The sequence below is a fragment of the Salmo trutta genome, chromosome 20 (genome assembly GCF_901001165.1).
Source record: "Salmo trutta chromosome 20, fSalTru1.1, whole genome shotgun sequence".
Lineage (NCBI taxonomy): Eukaryota > Metazoa > Chordata > Actinopteri > Salmoniformes > Salmonidae > Salmo > Salmo trutta.
The window spans coordinates 45,010,258-45,030,295 of NC_042976.1; the positions used below are offsets into that span (position 1 = coordinate 45,010,258).

Genomic DNA, 20,038 nt, shown 5'->3' on the forward strand with positions numbered 1-20,038 from the left:
ATTTGATTAATTGTTCTGCAGTCTTATGGCTTGGGGGTAGAAGCTGTTAAGGAGCATTTTGGTCCTAGACTTGGTGCTCCGGTACCGCTTGCCGTACGGTAGCAGAGAAAACAATCAATGACTTGGGTGACTGGAGTCTCTGACAATTTTATGGGCTTTCCTCTGACACCACCTATTATATAGGTCCTGGATTGCAGGAAGCTTGTCCCCAGTGATGTACTGGGCCGTACGCACTACCCTCTGTAGCGCCTTACGGTCAGAGGCCGAGCAGTTGCCATACCAGGCGGTGATGCAACCGGTCAGGATGCTCTCGATGGTGCAGCTGTAGAACTTTTTGAGGATCTAGGGATCCATGCCAAATCTTTTCAGTCTCCTGAGGGGGAAAAGGTTTTGTCGTGCCCTCTTCACGACTGTCTTGGTGTGTTTGGACCATGATTGTTCGTTGGTGATGTGGACACCAAGGATCTTGAAACTCTGGACCCGCTCCATTACAGCCCCGTCGATGTTAATGGAGACCTTTTCCTGTAGTCCACGATCAGCTCCTTTGTCCTGCTCACATTGAGGGAGAGGTTGTTTTCCTGGCACCACACTGCCAGGTCTCTGACCTCCTCCCTATAGGCTGTCTCATCGTTGTCGGTGATCAAGCCTACCACTGTTGTGTTGTCAGCAAACTTAATGATGGTTTTGGAGTCATGTTTGGCCACGCAGTCGTGGGTGAACAAGGGAGTACAGGAGGGGACTAAGTACACACCCCTGAGGGGCCCCAGTGTTGAGGATCAGCGTGGCAGATGTCTTGTTGCCTACCCTTACCACCTGGTGGAGCCCGTCAAGAAGTCCACTTACATTTGAGTCATTTAGCAGATGCTATTATCCAGAGCGACTTACAGGAGCAATTAGGGTTAAGTGCCTTGCTCTAGGGCACATCAACAGATTTTTCACCTCGTTGGCTCGGGGATTCAAACAAGCGACCTTTCAGTTACTGGCCCAATACTCTTAACCACTAGGCCGCGTTGCCGCCTTCAGAGAAGAATTCTCCTCTCCAACAAAAAGGAGGTGATGGCTTGGATCTTGAAAAGTGGCTTCTTTTTGGAGACATTTGTCAGAATGCTGCTAGTTTCTTCTGTCTTCTGTGGTGTTTTTTTCCTCAGAAAGGTTGTTTTGATTTAGCCTACAGGAAATTACAGTTAGATAGAGAGGTGATGGAATCCCGGTAAAAGGTGGCGTTACCTAAGTGCTATGTGACTCGTTGCTCAATCAAAATAAAGAGCAAGCCATTTAGGGTGAATTACAATGTGGTGCTTCACGGAGAGAGCCCCTGACCTGAGCTTTCCTGTCATTGGAACAATAAAAAAACAATCAAATTGTCAGTAGACCAATCACAAGCCATCACCTTGTCAGTGGATCAATCAAAAAACACCCTTTCATTGGACCATTTACACCTATGCCACTGCCAATGCTCCTGTAAGGCTGTAAATAATGTTCTTCTTTGTGGTTGCAGACCTTTTTTTCTCCTGTAAATATGCCCATAGAAATGTATACATTGAGCTTTTTCCATTATGGATGGTACTGTAGATGTGAATTGCAAACTTGTTGGACCTCTTTGCCTGTTGCCTTAAGGTATGAAGGAAGTTGGTTTTACCGGACAGAAATGAACTTCTTTTCATGAACCTCAGCCTTCATGCTCTCTTCCTATTAAGTTACTCCTCCTCTCATTCCCCCATCACTCAACCCCCATCAGCGTTTGGCTGGACTGTTTGCCTCCCACTTTCTATCAACGGCAGGCCAGTCCTGCGCTCGCTGTTTTAGGAGAGATAATGATTCTCTTTTACCGGGAATAGGATTGCATTTTCTATTTCTCTTCCCTCCCTCCCTCCCTCCCTCCCTCCCTCCCACCCGTCCTCTCCATCCCCCCTCACCCTCTCGTCTGTTCCGGCGGCCGGGGCTCCCTGCACGGAAGCGCCGTGCTATCACTCCACCGCAGAAAAAGCGAGGGATGAAAGACAAATCAAAACATCTTATTTCCCTCAGTCCCTCACGCTGTCGAGATTGAATTTGAGTTTTCTCATCTTTTCTCTCCCTCCCTTGGCCCAACCATCCACTCTGAAATACTTCTGAAACCAGCCACATTCACAACTTCTGGGATTGGGTATCGTTTGGGCATTAGGATTAAAACAGAGAGGAGCACAATGCAACGCAAGACCTCAAGCCCCACTGCATAATGATCTACTTGGTCTGCCGCACATCTTTAGCGATGAGACTGAGGGGTAGTTCACTGACGTTAACATTGTTCTTTACCTAAATTGTTATGGCTATAGTTCTAGTTGTGTCGTCAATTATTGTATCAATGACTCTCCTCCCTTATTTTCCATAGCCAGAGTGGAACATGTATATGACAGGATAATGACTGACACTAATTTGAATGCTAAAGAACATTCCATTGAATTGTAGAACTTTGGAAGGAATCTCTTTAAAGAGCCACTGAACACACCGATTGGCACTTGTGTGTTTTTGTTGCTCATTAGAGAAACAAGATTTCAGTCTTGGAGGTGTGTTTCCTGACCGACTCCGCGTTTGGTTAATGATTTGATTTGATACCCAGAATGAATCTACGATAACTTAAGAAATCTGTCATTCATTTTGAGTTTTTTTTTTTCCCGGGGATGTTTTAGTTGCGCAATTTTATATCCAACTAAGGTGTTTGGTGCAGCATTTCTCAAGTTAAAAAAATGTGTGACGTGTTGTCTTACAAAGTCGGAGCTGCTGGGCTGGTCTGTCTCACTGTCTATGCTATTAGATAGAGAACAACCACCGCAGCTGATCACCCCATGTTAGTGGGCAATTGGACATCATCAAATCAAAACCCAACTGTCATTTACCCGTTGTGACATACGGATGTTCCAACCTCCATTTTAGACAAGACTCATTTTATGATCAAAATGATCCTATTTACACTTTGTAGTCAATTTTTGACAGTAGAATAACTGCTTCTGACTTATATTGATGCCACATGGGCTATTTTCAAAGGGATTTGTTGCTTTTTAAAGGCAGTCGCTGTTTAAATCTGGTATGGGGAGTTGAGACCTGGTCAGGATACTCATCTCGATTTCAATGGCTTTAATAGCCACTGACCTGTGTGGAGCGGGGGGGGAAAAGCAGTTGGTTAAAGCCTTTGTGAATTGACTGTGGGCAAACACAAAAGGCCAAACACAAAAACAGCTGTGCTATTACTGGCTCTATCCAGGGACGAGCTGACCAGTTAGCACCCTGCCACCCTGGCCTGGCAACCTTCAGCTGGCTACTGAGGCATAAAGAGGCGTCGCTGATGTCCTACCAGACGTTTCCCTCAGATCATCTGCGGGCGGCAAATTAGTTAGTTAGTCTAAATGACCACTGATCAGACAGGCTTCGGTTTCTGCCTTGGTGATCACACAGCCCTAACTCACCACTGGATTTCCTCCTCCCTTTCCTTCAGCCAGGTTTTTATGAACGCTGTAGACGCACCGGTCGTAGGATTGGATCTGATCTCATGGCTGCTAACCGATTCATGAGCCAAGAGGCGAGACGGCTCCGTGATCTCAAATCAAAAGTGACGGGTGCACGAGCCAGCCTAAATGGGCAAATCTACCAACCTGTAATATCCAAACAGGCATTTAGCGCTCAGACCTTCGGGTGGAATAGAATAGATGGTGGGGAGGTGCAGGAAGCAAGGGGTATCATTGGACGAAGGAAGGACACCTGGCTGTAGTTTGGCTAGGCTACCTGAGACAAATGATCCCCCCCTACCCACCCTCCCCTCCCCCCAACTAACCCCCCCCCCCAAACTCCTCTCACCCCCCCCCTTTTCATTTTCAATTATGGGGCGGAATATGAGTCTTTAATAGGGTAATAATTGTGCTAGCATATTTGCTGTCACCCACCATAAGCCAAGATTAATTAGGCCATTTAGTTTAGCTTAAGAAAGCGTCCGCTGTGAGGAATGGTGCATGAGACCAAGGCAGAGTGCTAGATTCAGCACAATCTTCTCCCTATCACACATCATCACAGCTCGCTCTCTCTCCTCGGGTTCGTCATGATTTCGGCACACCTGCTTCACTTTTCTAGTCTCTCAGCTGTTCTTGTCTGTAGTTTCAGAGTGACCAACAGAATGCAACAGAATGCCAAAAAACGCACCTCATTCAATCGTGAATGATAATCCTTCAAGTTTTACCGGTGAAACGTCCATGCAGCATCTGCAGCCATTTGATCTCAATCCGTTTCATGGGGATGTGCATCGTAAACATTCTTGAGATACAGGGTTGTTTCATTGTAGCCTACAGTGTTGTTTTGACTGATGTACAGTGAGCGAATTTTAGAGTAGGTGTTAACCGTAGCATAGACTACCTGTGTATTTTGCCTAGGTACGCGCGATGTTGAGTTTTGGCCAATTGAGAGAAAAATGCAGTGGTGTTTTTGTCTTACGTTATACTTTGCTATTATATTTGGTTCTGTTATGTGGACTACTATCGTTATGTGATCTTGCACACATTGATTTAGCTTTGATCTTAACTTTATTAAACAAGCACCATTCGACTCAGTAACTTGTTTTCTAAACGTAAAGTAGAGAACATACACAAGCGCAGAAGTCCGCCGAACTAACGATTGCGAAAAAGTCAGATACGGAGCAATTTTAAAAAGAAAAATTCTCATTGACTCAAATGACTAAATGGATCATATCAAATCTTCTATGATATGTTCTAGTTGTTGAAGTTCTAGTCCAAGTGGTTCAATGGAAGGACAACTGTTCTAAATCTGTGGTACACAGAATTTCCCCCTTAGGTTACATGGACGCCCCAAGACTGACAACTAGCACATTGGACTGGGGGAAAACAAACTAGGTTACAGAAGAAAAATAATCCCATTAGAGAATGTGATTATTAACAAGGAGCATTGTTTTCTAGACCAGAGACAAACTAACCACTCCCTTGGGTGTTCATATCTGGGCTATGTTCAAGATCAACCCTACATAATTTAAGACTGGAATTGGAAGGTTGTTTCCAAATTTTACTGACGTAAACTTTGTGGTAATATTTTGGTAATATATAATAAAATAAGTCGGCAAATTTGGTAACAACCTTATATCAAATGCTACGTCAATTCATTTAGAAGGTTATGAAAACATTGTTTTTCTTCATTTTTGAATGTCCTCAGAGTAATAAATAATGGCTGCTGATAGTAGATCATGTTCCTCTTGAGATATTTAGTGCGCACAGGTCACCCTTCCGTTTAAAGATTTCAGTATGATCTCAGTAAAGATCTGTGTATAGATTCCAGGTCTTTCCTTGATGACATATTGCCAAAAGCTGCATTCACCTGCAGAGAACCATCTCGCACAAATACCAAGTGCATGAACCCAATTCTGCTCAGCTAGAAATCCATTGGCTTTGCTGTACTGTACAACTGTCTATGTACTGTAGTGCATTTTCTACTGGAGGATAAATGGCTGTGTGTGTCACCCCCAACTAAAAGGCCTGTCCATGTCAATAGCTGTATATCTCCCGGCAGGCAGCTGGAAATGAGGTCTAATCGGACGGATATTAAAGTCACAATAGACTGCTCCCGACTATTACGACCTGTCAGCACCGGGCCCCCTCTCTCTCCTCTCTCGTCCAGATTAGTTTCCACCTCTGAATATTTATACACTCACCGTAGGCTTAACCTGACTGTGTCGTTTTCATCTCACCACACCGGGTGTGTGTGTGTGTGTGTGTGTGTGTGTGTGTGTGTGTGTGTGTGTGTGTGTGCGCGCGCACACATATGAATATTTAGATTTTTTTTGCCCACAGGGAAGAGACCCTGACATTTCCCCAACATTTGGTCCCCTCTATTATAGTTCTACTTGTTTGTGTGTGCACATGGGCCCGCGTGTTAGTTGTGGTGGAGACATCTACAGTAGGTCGAGTTTGACCGACCGTCCCTTCCTCTCGTGTTGTTCTCAGGTGGAGCCGGAGCTCGGCAGCCCCGGGCCCAGCAGAAGCTCTTCATCATGGACGTGGATGAAGAGGAGAACATGAGTGAGTCTGTCTGTCTGTCTGTCTGTCTCTTTGTCAAATTGTCTGTTTGGCTGTCCATTTGTTCCCTTACCTGATCCCCTGCCTAGACACACACACACACACACACACACACAAAGGACACACACACGAAGGACACACACACAGTGCATATACAAAACTGCAGAACTCGATATTCCCACCACAAAACTTTAATAAATGTCCTTGGATTCAACTTATATTTCTCTATGCACACCCTTAAAAAATCTCAACCTCCCTCACATATTCAAATTTAATTGGACATTTTTTGGAGGAATCTGAGCCCTGAGCTCCAGCAGCTATGCCTATGAATTGAGTGTCTGTCCCTAGATCCCCACCACTCTGAACAGACAGAAGAAAATGGCTGCCTGCCCTATCCCAGGATTAAATGGATGGTTACCATTGTAGTCACTCACCGGTTTCACACTGAAGACCTCTGACAATGTAACCTTAGATCCTTCATTACAATCGGCCCGTTTCCGTATTTAGAGTTCCCCCGATGAGCAGGTATGCAATGAAGTTCAATATCAATCCAACTCTTAGGGACATTCAAGATAGCTACTGTACACAAATATTGCTCTGAGCAATGGAAATGTGTAATTTACTTGAACACCAGGAGCAGTCCCATCTATGTTCGTATACTCAGTCTTTGCTCACTTTCATACCAGCTGCATGCCAGTTTGAAAAACAGTGTCCCAAACATACCTACTGATATTCTCACTGATGTTCAAGATACTGTATACTGAGAGAGGCATAAAGCCTAAAAAGATTATGAAAGTACTCCACTGAAATTGACGAGACGTTTAAGTCTTCTGTAGCTATACTGCAATAAAGGTCATTAAATATTAATTGACTCATCAAGTCAGCAATTTCATGTAATCCCATGACCACTCATTTTAGCACTACCAATCTCACTATGAACAATTCTTTGAACAATTCTGTGAAATTAATCCATCCATCAAAATAGATGAGAATGTCTTCTCTCCATGCTATATTTCGTGTGACCATTTTCACAACCCGCTCCTATCAGATTCCCTTCTTTTTAGAAAATGGCAAAAGACACTTCTTCATTTTACAGTATTCATGCTTTTGGTCATTCTCCTTTGTACTTATTTCCACAACCATCCCTCACACACCCTTGTTAAGATTCCTTCCTGCCTGGCTTGTGCATGGTTACCCCGGAGTCCATTATTCTGTACTCAATGTGTCAATGATACTCCCCACTTCAAGACCTCCTCCCACTCAAACACATCCATGTTACACTAATATACAGTTGAAGTCGGAAGTTTACATACACTTAGGTTAGAGTCATTAAAACTCGTTTTTCAACCACTCCACAAATTTCTTGTTAACAGACTATAGTTTTGGCAAGTCAGTTAGGACATCTACTTTGTGCGTGACACAAGTAATTTTTCCAATAATTGTTTACAGACAGACTATTTCACTTATAATTCACTGTATCACAATTCCAGTGGGTCAGAAGTTTACATACACTAAGTTGACTGTGCCTTTAAACAGCTTGGAAAATTCCAGAAAATGATGTCATGGCTTTAGAAGCTTCTGATAGGCTAATTGACATCATTTGAGTCAATTAGAGGTGTACCTGTGGATGTATTTCAAGGCCTACCTTCAAACTCAGTGCCTCTTTGCTTGACATCATGGGAAAATCAAAAGAAATCAGCCAAGACCTCAGAAACAAAATGTAGACCTCCACAAGTCTGGTTCATCCTTGGGAGCAATTTCCAAATGCCTGAAGGTACCACGTTCATCTGTACAAACAATAGTACGCAAGTATAAACCCCATGGGACCACGCAGCCGTCATACCGCTCAGGAAGGAGACGCGTTCTGTCTCCTAGAGATGAACGTACTTTGGTGTGAAAAGTGCAAATCAATCCCAGAACAACAGCAAAGGACCTTGTGAAGATGCTGGAGGAAACAGGTACAAAAGTATCTATATCCACAGTAAAACAAGTCCTATATCGGCATAACCTGAAAGGCCGCTCAGCAAGGAAGAAGCCACTGCTCCAAAACCGCCATTAAAAAAACCAGACTACGGTTTGCAATAGCACATGGGGACAAAGATCGTACTTTTTGGAGAAATGTCCTCTGGTCTGATGAAACAAAAATAGTGGGCCAAAATTCACCCTACTTAATGGGCCAAAAATTCACCCAAATTCACCCAACTTAAGTTAAACAATTTAAAGGCAATGTTACCAAATACTAATTGAGTGTATGTAAACATCTGACCCACTGGGAATGTGATGAAAGAAATAAAAGCTGAAATAAATCATTCTCTCTACTCTTTTTCTGACATTTCACATTCTTAAAATAAAGTGGTGATCCTAACTGACCTAAGACAAGGAGTTTTTACTAGGATTAAATGTCAGGAATTGTGAAAAACGGAGTTTAAATGTATTTGGCTAAGGTGTATGTAAACTTCCGACTTCAACTGTATATATTAACGCACATATGTGGACATATTATATTTTCAGTGGCACACAAGTGCACATTATAAGGAGGATATATATTAGTCTATATATATATATATATATATATATATATATAAGAGAATTGGGAAACACGTGAGAGCAGGATTCCTATGTTTTGTCTTGCTTCTGGGATGCATTTTAGTATGCAGAAACTTGACGAACATTGCCACCTGTCAGAAGCTAAGGATTCTATGTTGTTCAGAAGTCGTTGGAAACCCCAACAGAGCCTCCGAAGAGCTCTGATCTCACAATTTCAGAAACCTTTAGCCTCTTATGTAGTTCATCTCGTTTGAAAATGTATTAATATAATATATTTTGGTTTCATATTTTTTTTTCTTAAGTAGAGCGCTGTATTACCAAGAGGCAAGTAACAGATATCATAGAAATGAGGTTGTATAAAGATGACATGAGTGGATCTAAAAGCGTTCCGATACTGGCACCAAATCTCAGGTTGGACCCGTCCTTGTCAGACTTTGTTGGTCTTGTGGAATGTGTCCTTTTTCCTTGCTGGTTTTTTTCCCCCCTCCTTTTCTTTCCTTTCTGCCTGCATCTTATGATACCCAAACTCCACCTCACTCTTCCCTGCACCCTCCATCCTCCAACTAAACCCTTTCATTTGCACTGCCGGTTCTCTCTCCCCTGAGTACCGAAAGGAGTAACCTATCAAGCCTTTGCTGGAGGATGTTATAAATGAAAATTTTTGCCAACATTCCATCCACTTTGCCAACAGGAGCTGGTGATGTGTGTTCCGTACGATATTCTAGAGCTGCAATTCCACTATTATGAGAGCTAAAGCACTAGCTCAGCACTCTAGGATGTAGCGCCAACCTATCATTAAAGCAGAAAGAACAGGTCATAACATCTGCCCGTAAAGTAAAGATCAGTGTGTGCATATGCGTGTGTGCGTACCCCAACTCTTCCACATCTTTCCGCTTGACCCCTCCCTAAACGGACAAATATTAACCAAAACCCTCCCTGACAAAAAGGCCAGGAAACGCAAATAGCTCTCTCTTATGTAGAGGGAGGAACTCACTGTTTTTGTTGTTAAGCCGGCCTGATTTTTACAATATTTCCGCATCACTGATTTCCCCATTGATGTAATAATTGCATGTATTGTATAGATGAAATCCCTCTTGCCATATTATAAAATCCAAGAATGTACTGTCCTATCAACATTACAATTTATATTTATGACATATGCTTCAGGCTATTTTTCCTCAAACGTCATTTCTAAATGGATTTTCCTTTTAGATACATGTTTGATCCTTTGGGATAAATGTATTATCAGTTAAGCCTCCCTACCAAATACAAATAGCACACATCACCAGGTCCGTTCCAAAGAGTGATATAGGAATCTATAAATTTTACATTTACAAGATCCTGCAACGAAGGCGTTGTAAGTTACTCTTTCTGGGCACCGCAGGTTCGAGCAGCACCGATGTTAAGGAAAACCGTAACCTGGACAACGTCTCCTCCAAAGAGGGGGCAGCTGTAGGCGAGCAGCTCCCCAATGGCAGTGGCGGGGGCAGCAGGAAGCGCCCCCTAGAGGAGGGCAACAATGGCCACACGCTGTCCAAGTTCCGGGCCAAGAAGCGTAAGAAAACACCGGGCCCGGTTCTACCAAAGAATGCCCTTATGCAGCTGAATGAAATCAAGCCGGGGCTACAGTATAAGCTGCTGTCTCAAACAGGTCCGGTCCATGCTCCCGTGTTTGTCATGACCGTTGAGGTCAACGGACAACTTTTCGAGGGCTCAGGTCCGACTAAGAAGAAGGCCAAGCTGAATGCGGCAGAGAAGGCCCTGCGCTCGTTTGTCCAGTTCCCCAACGCCTCCGAGGCGCACCTGGCTATGGGCCGGACACTGACAGTCAACACGGACTTCACATCCGATCAGGCCGACTTCCCAGACATGCTCTTCAACGGGTTTGAGACGCCCGTACCACCCGAGGACTCCTTTTACCTGGGATCCAATGGCAGCGGCTCCTTAAACTCGCTGGGAGAGTATGCCCTGCCCTCCACGCCAGGTGCTAACCTTGCCCAGGCGCCGTTGCCCCCTCCCTCCTCCTTCACCTCAAACTCGAGCGGCAAGAATCCCGTCATGATCCTCAACGAGCTGAGGCCGGGCCTCAAGTACGACTTTGTGTCGGAGAGCGGTGAGAGCCACGCCAAGAACTTTGTCATGCAGGTGTCGGTGGACTCACAGCAGTTTGAGGGCTCTGGACGAAACAAGAAGCTGGCCAAGGCCCGGGCCGCCCAGGCAGCCCTCTCAGCCCTCTTCAACATGCAGCTGGACCAGACACCCTCCCGACAGCCCATCCCCAGAGAGGGACTGCAGCTCCACCTACCCCAGGTAAGTGCCCAAACCTTGGTCCCTCTGAACAAGCCAACTCTGCCCCCAGTCAAGGCCCTTTTAAAACAGGACATAGAACATAGAATCTGCAGTCACTGACCATTTTTAATGGGAAAGAGTGTTTTATACTCTAGTTTTCAGGCACTGAGCAAAGGCATCAGAGCTTCCCCAGAAGCCAAAACACTTATGCAAGGGTTTCTCAAACACTGTTATGATTTGGGATTTTTAAATGGAAGTGCATTACACATTTAGGAATATCTGGATATGTTTTGGTCAAAGAAAGCAATCTGCTGAGAATTTGAGTGTTTGAGAATAGTTCTTATGTCATACTTTAAACTGGGAAAACGTTCAATAGGCTTATGTAGTTTTAAAGCTCTGAGGACACAGAGGTATTTTCACAACTGGAATTAACAATATCCCTCTTGTTGATTTCAGTTAGATATCCTTTTTGGATATTACAAATGACAACATCTGAAAGCCTTTTAATCGCAATGCCTTTGAGCTAATCTAAAGAATCCCAGTATCAGTCGCATGCCTTTACTACCTCATATCTTGAAATATTTTCTTTATGAAAGTCCCCACTGGAACGTTTAGTTCTCTTGCCAATCATCGCTGGATTTGACATTCATTGAAAATTAAGATGAAATGATCAGGCCCGACGGATGATAGAAGATGAGACAGGATATGAAAATGTGCAGTGCTTCAGTAGTGAAACGATTGCTTATACATGTGAGACATCTATTTACACATCTCCTAATTGGGCACCCCTAATCGGCAGCTGAGATAATACCAGGCAATTTCATACCTCTATCTTATTTAGCATCTCCTTTTTTTAGTTGTGTTGAAACAACCAATATTGACTGTCCAGGCTATTTCTTACCTAGATGTGAGACCTATTCAAGTTGAAGCACTGTCGGGGGTTCTCAGAGTTTAGAGTTAGGGTTAATCCCATAGGAAACTTGAAATACAATTATTTTAGTTAAGTCATGTTTTACATCACTTGTTAGCCTACATAAAATCACTATTTCTGAAGATGTTGTTTTTAACACTCTGGTATAGAGAAACACTTTGGATATCGAATGTGATTTTGCTTCAAATGTAATATGATGATGCAGTGCTACTCACACATTGTTGTGGGAGAGAGCTGGGTCTAGGGCTTGAGACCGTGGTTAGGGCTAGGGCTCAGTAACGGTTTATCAGGGTGTTGTTGCTGGAAGTCAGACTGCATCTAGATCCACTCCCTCCCTTAGGCTGGATTTGCACTCCACTAGGCGTGCGCCGTAACCACTTTGTGACTTTCACACTGAGGGCTCCACACTGAGTTTTGCTACTTGGAATGCTTGGTGGAGTGTTAACCCAGGCTTAAAGGTTCTCAAAGAAGGTCTCCCTTTCCAAAGACTGTCAATATTCTAGCGCTGGTTCAGTTTTATATGAATCGGGGGGTGAGGATGGGGATTGGTTTGGGATTTTTCATCACAGTAGTGACTGTCAAAGTCGTGCCAGTGTGTGCAGAGATAGTGCCGTCTGGACAGCAAACCAGCTTGTGGGGCACACTGTCAACGGCTTCGATTGTCTTTTCCCCCGAGGAACATTTCCCACTTTCTTTCTTTTACTCAACCCTCCGCTTGTCATTGGTCTGCTTCCTTCAACCCGGGCAGCTCGTGTCAACGATGCTGCACCCGCTAATTGGTCTATTAATTCTCTGTCGGTTAATATTTATTAAATGTACCTTCAACCCAGCTGAAGCGGTCGCTCCATATGGACAGGGCTAATTGGAAAATCAGGAAAACATGAGTGATAAGAGTACTCTGTTTTTTTATTGCCAGAATGGAACTGTTTCACTGTTTTTGGCTGGCTGTTTTGTTCCACGACGGATAACACAGACGTCCACACGTTTCTTTGCTGCCTGCAACCAATTCCCAGAAGTCAAATTATCCCACTCCAACTGGGTGACTCTGAAGTACTGGGGAAGTAATATTTGGACTAATCTTTTTAATTTGTGCCTATTCAGCCGTCGCCTCTCCTTGGCTGTAATCATTTTCCTCTGTATTAGTAAATGGATAAAAGCGGGCAAAAGGAACGGCCACTGTCAAGGAAAAGAGATGTATTAAGTCCACTCGAGGTTCCTGCTGAGATTCGATTCTATATATGCCGACTGTATAAGACTTTTGGCTCAAATGAGGACAACTCACATTTCTATCCTTAATATTCTTCACCATGTTTTTTTTCAGTGAAAGGGAATGTGGATTTTCTTTTCGTATGGCGAAGGGAACCACATGCTAAAAACAACTAGATGTACTTCAGTCTCAAACCAATTTCATTGCATGCTTTTTAAGTTATTTTCTCTTCAGGCAGAACACTACATGACCAAAAGTATGTGGACAGCTGCTCGTCGAACATCTCATTCCAAAATCATGGGCATTAATATGGAGTTGGTCCCCCTTTTGCTGCTAAACAGCCTCCACTCTTCTCGGATGTTGGGCGATTAGGCCTGGCTTGCAGTCGGCGTTCCAATTCATCCCAAAGGTGTTCGATGGGGTTGAGGTCAGGGCTTTGTGCAGACCAGTCAAGTTCTTCCACATCGATCTCAACAAACCATTTATGTATGGACCTGGCTTTGTGCACAGGTGCATTGTCATGCTGAAAGAGGAAAGGGCCTTCCCCAAACTGTTGCCACAAAGTTGAAAGCACAGAATTGTCCAGAATGTCATTGTATGCTGTAGTGTTGAGATTTTCCTTCACCGGAACTAAGGGGCCTAGCCCGAACCATGAAGAATAGCCCCAGACCTTTATTCCTCCTCCACCAAACTTTACAGTTGGCACTATACATTGGGGCAGGTAGCGTTCTCCTGTCATCTGCCAAACCGGATTCGTCTGTCGGACTGCCAGATGGTGAAGTGTGATTCATCACTTCAGAGAACGCTTTTTCACTGCTCCAGACTCCAATGGCGGCTAGCTTTACACCACTCCAGTCGATGCTTGGCATTGCGCATGGTGATCTTAGGCTTGTGTGATGCTGCTTGGCCTTGGAAATCCATTTCATGAAGCTCCCGACAAACAGTTCTTGTGCTGATGTTTGGAACTTGGTTTGGAACTTGGTAGTGAGTGTTGCAACCAAGGACAGACAATTTTTACACGCTACGCACTTCAGCACTCGGCGGTCCCGTTCTGTGAGCTTGTTTGGCCTACCACTTAGCGGCTGAGCTGTTGTTGCTCCTAGACGTTTCCACTTCACATTAACAACACTTACAGTTGACCGGGGCAGCTCTAGCAGGGCAGAAATTTGATAAACTGACTTGTTGGAAAGGTGGCATCCTATGATGGTGGGTGCCACATTAAAAGTCACTGAAAGTCTTCACTAAGGCCATTCTACTGCCAATGTCTGTCTCTGGAGATTGCATGGCTGTGAGCTTGATTTTATTCACCTGTCAGCAAAGCCGAATCCACTAATTCAAGAGGTTTCCACATACTTTTTGTTGTATATAGTGTATGTGAATACACTGACAGGTGACGACTAGTGCTTGAGGGTCTATAATGTCTACTCTGCTTAGTAAGTCCACATGGCTGACTCTGACATGTGTGCGTGTGGTGGAATATGATGAAGTTTCCCCAAGATGCTAATCTTAGGTTTAAGTTAGGGCTTTGATGTTTAAGGATTTGGGAAGGATAAACTAATTCCAAACAGGCAGCTCCTACCTGAAGCCTGTGCTTGTTGTGTTGCGTGTCTCACCTCTACAGGTTCTCGCCGACGCCGTCTCTCGCCTGGTGGTGGACAAGTTCAGCGAGCTGACGGACAACTTCACCTCGCCCCACGCGCGACGGAAAGTCCTGGCGGGAGTCGTCATGACAACAGGTACGCTTTGTTACTCCGCCAAATGGGAAAACTTAACGTTCTCCACCCTCGGAGCGTTGCTGTTGCCGAAGAGTACACCACTAGATTTGTACAGACCATAAAACCCCAGCCATACTGTCTACAGGAGGCTAATGTGTGTAGATGGGAGGAAATTCATCTTCTTAGCCCCACCTGTCAATCAGGGTGCATATCAAAATCTTCCTTTTGAGGGGTCCATGTCCATCACTGATGCTGCTGTTAATCATTGGCTATGTATCTCCATACAATTGACAAAAATGTAATTTCACAAGTACACACATGCACATATTTCTAAAAACCTACATGTCCCTTATCAAAAATACAATAAAATGTCAATGAAATGGAATAATGATAAACAAATACAAATGGCTTTTATTGAATGTAAAGGTGAATTTTGAACCTCTCTGATCCCCAGGCACAGACGTGAAAGAGGCCCAAGTGATCTGCGTCTCCACGGGCACCAAGTGCATCAACGGCGAGTACATGAGCGACCGCGGCCTGGCACTCAACGACTGCCACGCAGAGATTATCGCCCGCCGCTCCCTCATCCGGTACCTCTACGCCCAGCTGGAGCACTTCCTAAGGTGAGAAGTTAGGCCATTGAAAACACAAACACACAAAATGGCTCCCATTTTGATTAGAGTTTGTTTGTTGAAGCCTTCAGTGGGTCAGTGAAGTCCTAGTAAAAGTTGAATTTGTATTTAGTCTTAAAATTGAGTTCACTGTTGCTTCACTTGCAGCATGGCATTCCTTTTTTGTTCTTGCTTCAGTTGATTCTTTTAGTTGTTTTTATTTTCTGTGACATTTGGAGCCACTGCCAACACTTTACACCCTCCCCCCTTTCACCCTCTGTCACCTAGCAACAACAAAGAGGAGCAGCAGAAGTCTATATTCATGCGCTGTGACAAGCGTGGCTACCGGCTAAAGGACAACGTGCAGTTCCACCTCTACATCAGCACCTCGCCCTGCGGCGACGCACGCATCTTCTCGCCGCATGAGGCCGGCATGGAAGGTATGAGGCGCACCCTCCTCCCCGCTTACCTGTGACAGTAGTAGATGTTACCAAACCTCTTGCTGACCCTTCTGTGCCACAATGCACAACGACGGCATGATTCCTGCCTTCTTCATCAGGTGCATATGTCTGGCTATCCAGCGCCTGCGCAATGCTTTTCGATGTGAATGCGTTCTGCCCTTAAGTTTATGTGAAGCCTAATTATCTTCTACTCATTGATACATTTGTGATACTCCGTCACATAAACACTAAACACGGAGCAGCATTTCCGACCTTACGCTTCTTGTTCTTAACCGAATGCAATTCGCTGAACTATCTCTTAAATGCAAGGCTTATTGTGATTCACTCATTGATTCCATACGACTGTAAGCTTATAATGCCAATGCCTTAAATTCTGATCGTGTACATATAGGGCCGTCCCATTAGTTTTGGTGGCATGCCATCTTTAGTGACCTTGTCCCATGTGACAGCCAGACTCAATCAACCCCGCACGTCAGCTCAGTCTCCATTCTCCTCACTTAGCTGGCCGACACATTTTTTTTAATTTAATCTTACGCTCGTTGAGAATTCCATATCGGAGCTTGTTTATTTTATTCAATTAACTCCTGCATGTTTTCCTCTTATGCCTGGTTTAATTTAATTAGAATTTCATTTCGGATGTCCAAATGCGCGTTACAAACCCATTTCAACAAGTCTATTAATTAGGTGGTCTTTGTCCATGTTTGCTCTCTCTCGCTCTCTCTCTCTCGCTCTCTCTCTCTCTCTCTGATTACTCACCCCCTTTATATGTCACATATAAATGCTTCTGTCACATTGTTTCCCGGCATACGCAAAAACACAAAAGGAAATAGCCTTGTACAATTAGTCAGTGGATTGATTAGGCCTGTTAGCCTTTTGAATTACTTTCCAACATGTAGAAATGCTGTGATTAATACAATGAAGTTGTATTTAAAGTTATTGTCTTTTGTATCCTTTGCACTGTCGAGATGATTTGGTGTCACATGCCCTAGAAGACCACAATGGAAACAAGTATCTTGACTTTTTTGTGTATGTATCCTCAACAATTTTGGTATATGTATCTTTTGCCTGGTGTAATATTTTATGTATTTTAAATTGTCAAATAAAATAAAATCTACTGTGTTAAGAGTGTACAGGCGGCCAGGATTGCTTATATATTGCCTGGTACTGATCATCAATGGCTTATTGACCGCATTCATGAAAATGTTGATTTTATGTGATACATTTGAAAGAAACTGGTTTAGGGTTAATCCATTCATCCATCTGTCTTTTCCTTGTCCCCGTCCCACAGACCAAGGAGACCGCCATCCCAACCGGAAGGCACGGGGCCAACTGAGGACCAAGATAGAGTCTGGGGAGGGGACCATCCCTGTGAGGACCAGCAACACCATCCAGACATGGGATGGGGTGCTGCAGGGAGAGAGGCTGCTCACCATGTCCTGCAGTGACAAGATCGCAAGGTAACATCACCTTGTGTCCCCTTTTGGTATCTGTTTCACCACATATCCTCCTCCAAAGCCAGCAAGATTGTGAGACACCATGTAAAAGTGGCGTGGTTCAGTTTGTTTCAATTCAACAATTTAATTGGACATTAAACAGAGTTTATATGAATTTGACTGTAATTCTTGGCCATTATTTGCACTTGGAAGTGCAAATCCTTACAGTCAGTAAGCTGTTGTGGTGTTAGATACAGCTATAGTATATAACCAGAGTTAGGCTATTGGTGTCTGTGTTAAGGTGTCCGTTAACTTGATATTAGTGCAGGTTGCGGATTCACCCATAAAGCTACGGTGGTGTCTGCCAATGTGTGCCGTGGTAATGTCACGGAAATAGACAGATAAAGAGGTGTCAAGACTTATGAGACACACACACACACAGACAAGCTCACACACACACACACAAACACTGTCTTCTTTCAGTGTGCTGTGACAGCGGGCTCTGGCATATCTACCCGTTACCACAAAGAACTTCACCTACACACACAATAACACACACACAAGCAAACACATGCACATACACACATATCATGCATTGATGTAGAGTATCTATCAGCCACTTCCACCCATATAGCAGACTCAGCGTTGCCTCTTTAATGCATATGAATCACTGATGTATATTAACCCTGTATTGCTGATTCTATGTATTGGCCAGTGAGAGGATTTGAAGCGACCGGTCGGCCATATTGGCACTCTCCAGAAGAAGCTGGGTCATTTCTAGATCGCATACAGCTTTTGTCAAATGTTGAATTATTTTTTGTATTTTAGAGAACCCTAACCCTTTTCCTAACGTTAACCTAATTATCCTTACCTGCTACGTTAATTCTCCTAACCTTCTGTGTAAGTTCTCCGAAACCTGCTACGAAAAGTCGATTTTGACAAAAGCTGTAACCTTTCTAGACAAAACCAAGAAGCAGGTTTTGAATGGAATTCTACAGTATTTCAATTAAATGTTTCAAGGACAAAATTACAGGTATTTAAGTATGTTTTTGTTGTAGTAGAGACAGTAACATTAGTACTTTCAACAAATTATGCTTTAAGGAAAATATTTGTATGTATTTCTTAATCTTTTATTTTTATGTTTAGCTCACATAATAGAATTATGCATTAAGGTGTCTGTAATAGAATAAATGCGGCAAAAACAAATGTTACATTAATAAATGCATTTCTATAGCTTCCAAAATATTTTTGCAACAGTGGGGAAGTGCCAAGATGGAGGCCCTTATTCAAGGGTTTTTCTTTATTTTAATTATTTTCTACATTGTAGAATAATAGTGAAGACATCACAACTATGAAATAACACAAATGGAATCATGTAGTAACCAAAAAAATGTTAAACAAATCAAAATATATTTTATATTTGAGGTTCTTCAAACACTTTGCCTTGATGACAGCTTTTCACACTCTTGGCATTTTCTCAACCAGCTTCATGAAGAATGCTTTTCCAACAGTCTTGAAGGAGTTCCCACATATGCTGAGCACTTGTTGGCTGCTTTTCCTTCTCTCTGCGGTCCTAACTCATCCCATACCACAGTCACCCAACCTCAATTAGGTTGAGGTCGGGTGACTGTGGAGTCCAGGTCATCTGATGCAGCACTCCATCACTCTCTTTCTTGGTCAAATAGGGCTCCCGAGTGGCGCAGCGGTCTAAGGCACTGGATCTCAGTGCTAGAGGCGTCACTACAGATACCCTGGTTCGAATCCAGGCTGTATCACAACCGGCCGTGATTGGGAGTCCCATAGGGCTGCGCACAATTGACCCAGCGTCGTCCGGGTTTGGCCGGTGTAGGCCGTCATTGTAAATAAGAATTTGTTCTAAACTGACTTGCCTAGTGAAATAAAACAAATAAATAAAAATAGCCCTTACACAGCCTGGAGTTGTGTTTTGGGTCATTGTCCTGTTGAAAAACAAATGATAGTCCCACTAAGCGCAAACCAGATGGGATGGCGTATCGCCGCAGAATGCTGTGGTAGCCATGCTGGTAAAGTGTGCCTTGAATTCTAAATAAATCCCTGACAGTGTCACCAGCAAAGCCCCCTCACACCATCATACCTCCTCCTCCATGTTTCACGGTGGGAACCACACATGCGTAGATCATCCGTTCACCTACTCTGCGTCTCACAAACACACGGTGGTTGGAACCAAAAATCTCAAATTTGGACTCATCAGACCAAAGGACAGATTTCCACCGGTCTAATGTCCATTGCTCGTGTTTCTTGGCCAAAGCAAGTCTCTTCTTCTTATTGGTGTCCTTTAGTAGTGGTTTCTTTGCAGCAATTCGTGAAGGCCTGATTCACGCAGTCTCCTCTGAACAGTTGATGTTGAGATGTGTCTGTTATTCGAACTCTTTATTTGGGCTGCAATCTGAGGCTGGTAACTCTAATGAACTTATCCTCTGCAGCAGGTAACTCTGGGTCTTCCTTTCCTGTGGTGGTCCTCATGAGAACCAGTTTCATCATAGCGCATGATGGTTTTTGCGACTGCACTTGAAACTTTCAAAGTTGACTGACCTTCATGTTTTAAAGTTATGATGGACTGTCATTTCTCTTTGCTTATTTGAACTGTTCTTGCTATAATATGGACTTGGTCTTTTACCAAATAGGGCTATCATCTGTATACCACCCCTACCATGTCACAACACAACTGATTGACTCAAACACATTAAGATGGAAAGAAATTCCACAAATTGACTTTTAACAAGGCACACCTGTTAATTGAAATGCATTCCAGGTGACT

The 20,038-nt window shown here is 43.7% G+C and overlaps 1 protein-coding gene across 6 annotated transcripts in view; it reads left to right on the plus strand.

Annotated features, from left to right (window-relative positions):
* Positions 1 to 20,038, plus strand: part of adarb1b (adenosine deaminase RNA specific B1b) — a 181,238-nt gene that overhangs the window by 152,960 nt on the left and 8,240 nt on the right. For 5 of the 6 annotated variants that reach the window (XM_029703507.1, XM_029703510.1, XM_029703508.1 and 2 more), the window contains 6 exons: positions 5,976 to 6,050; positions 9,979 to 10,904; positions 14,643 to 14,757; positions 15,191 to 15,359; positions 15,636 to 15,787; positions 17,097 to 17,265. In XM_029703507.1, the coding sequence (XP_029559367.1) occupies positions 6,023 to 6,050; positions 9,979 to 10,904; positions 14,643 to 14,757; positions 15,191 to 15,359; positions 15,636 to 15,787; positions 17,097 to 17,265 (1,559 nt within the window). In that variant the 5' untranslated portion in view covers positions 5,976 to 6,022. The remainder of the gene's footprint in view (positions 1 to 5,975; positions 6,051 to 9,978; positions 10,905 to 14,642; positions 14,758 to 15,190; positions 15,360 to 15,635; positions 15,788 to 17,096; positions 17,266 to 20,038) is intronic. The other variant, XM_029703513.1, reaches the window with a different exon arrangement.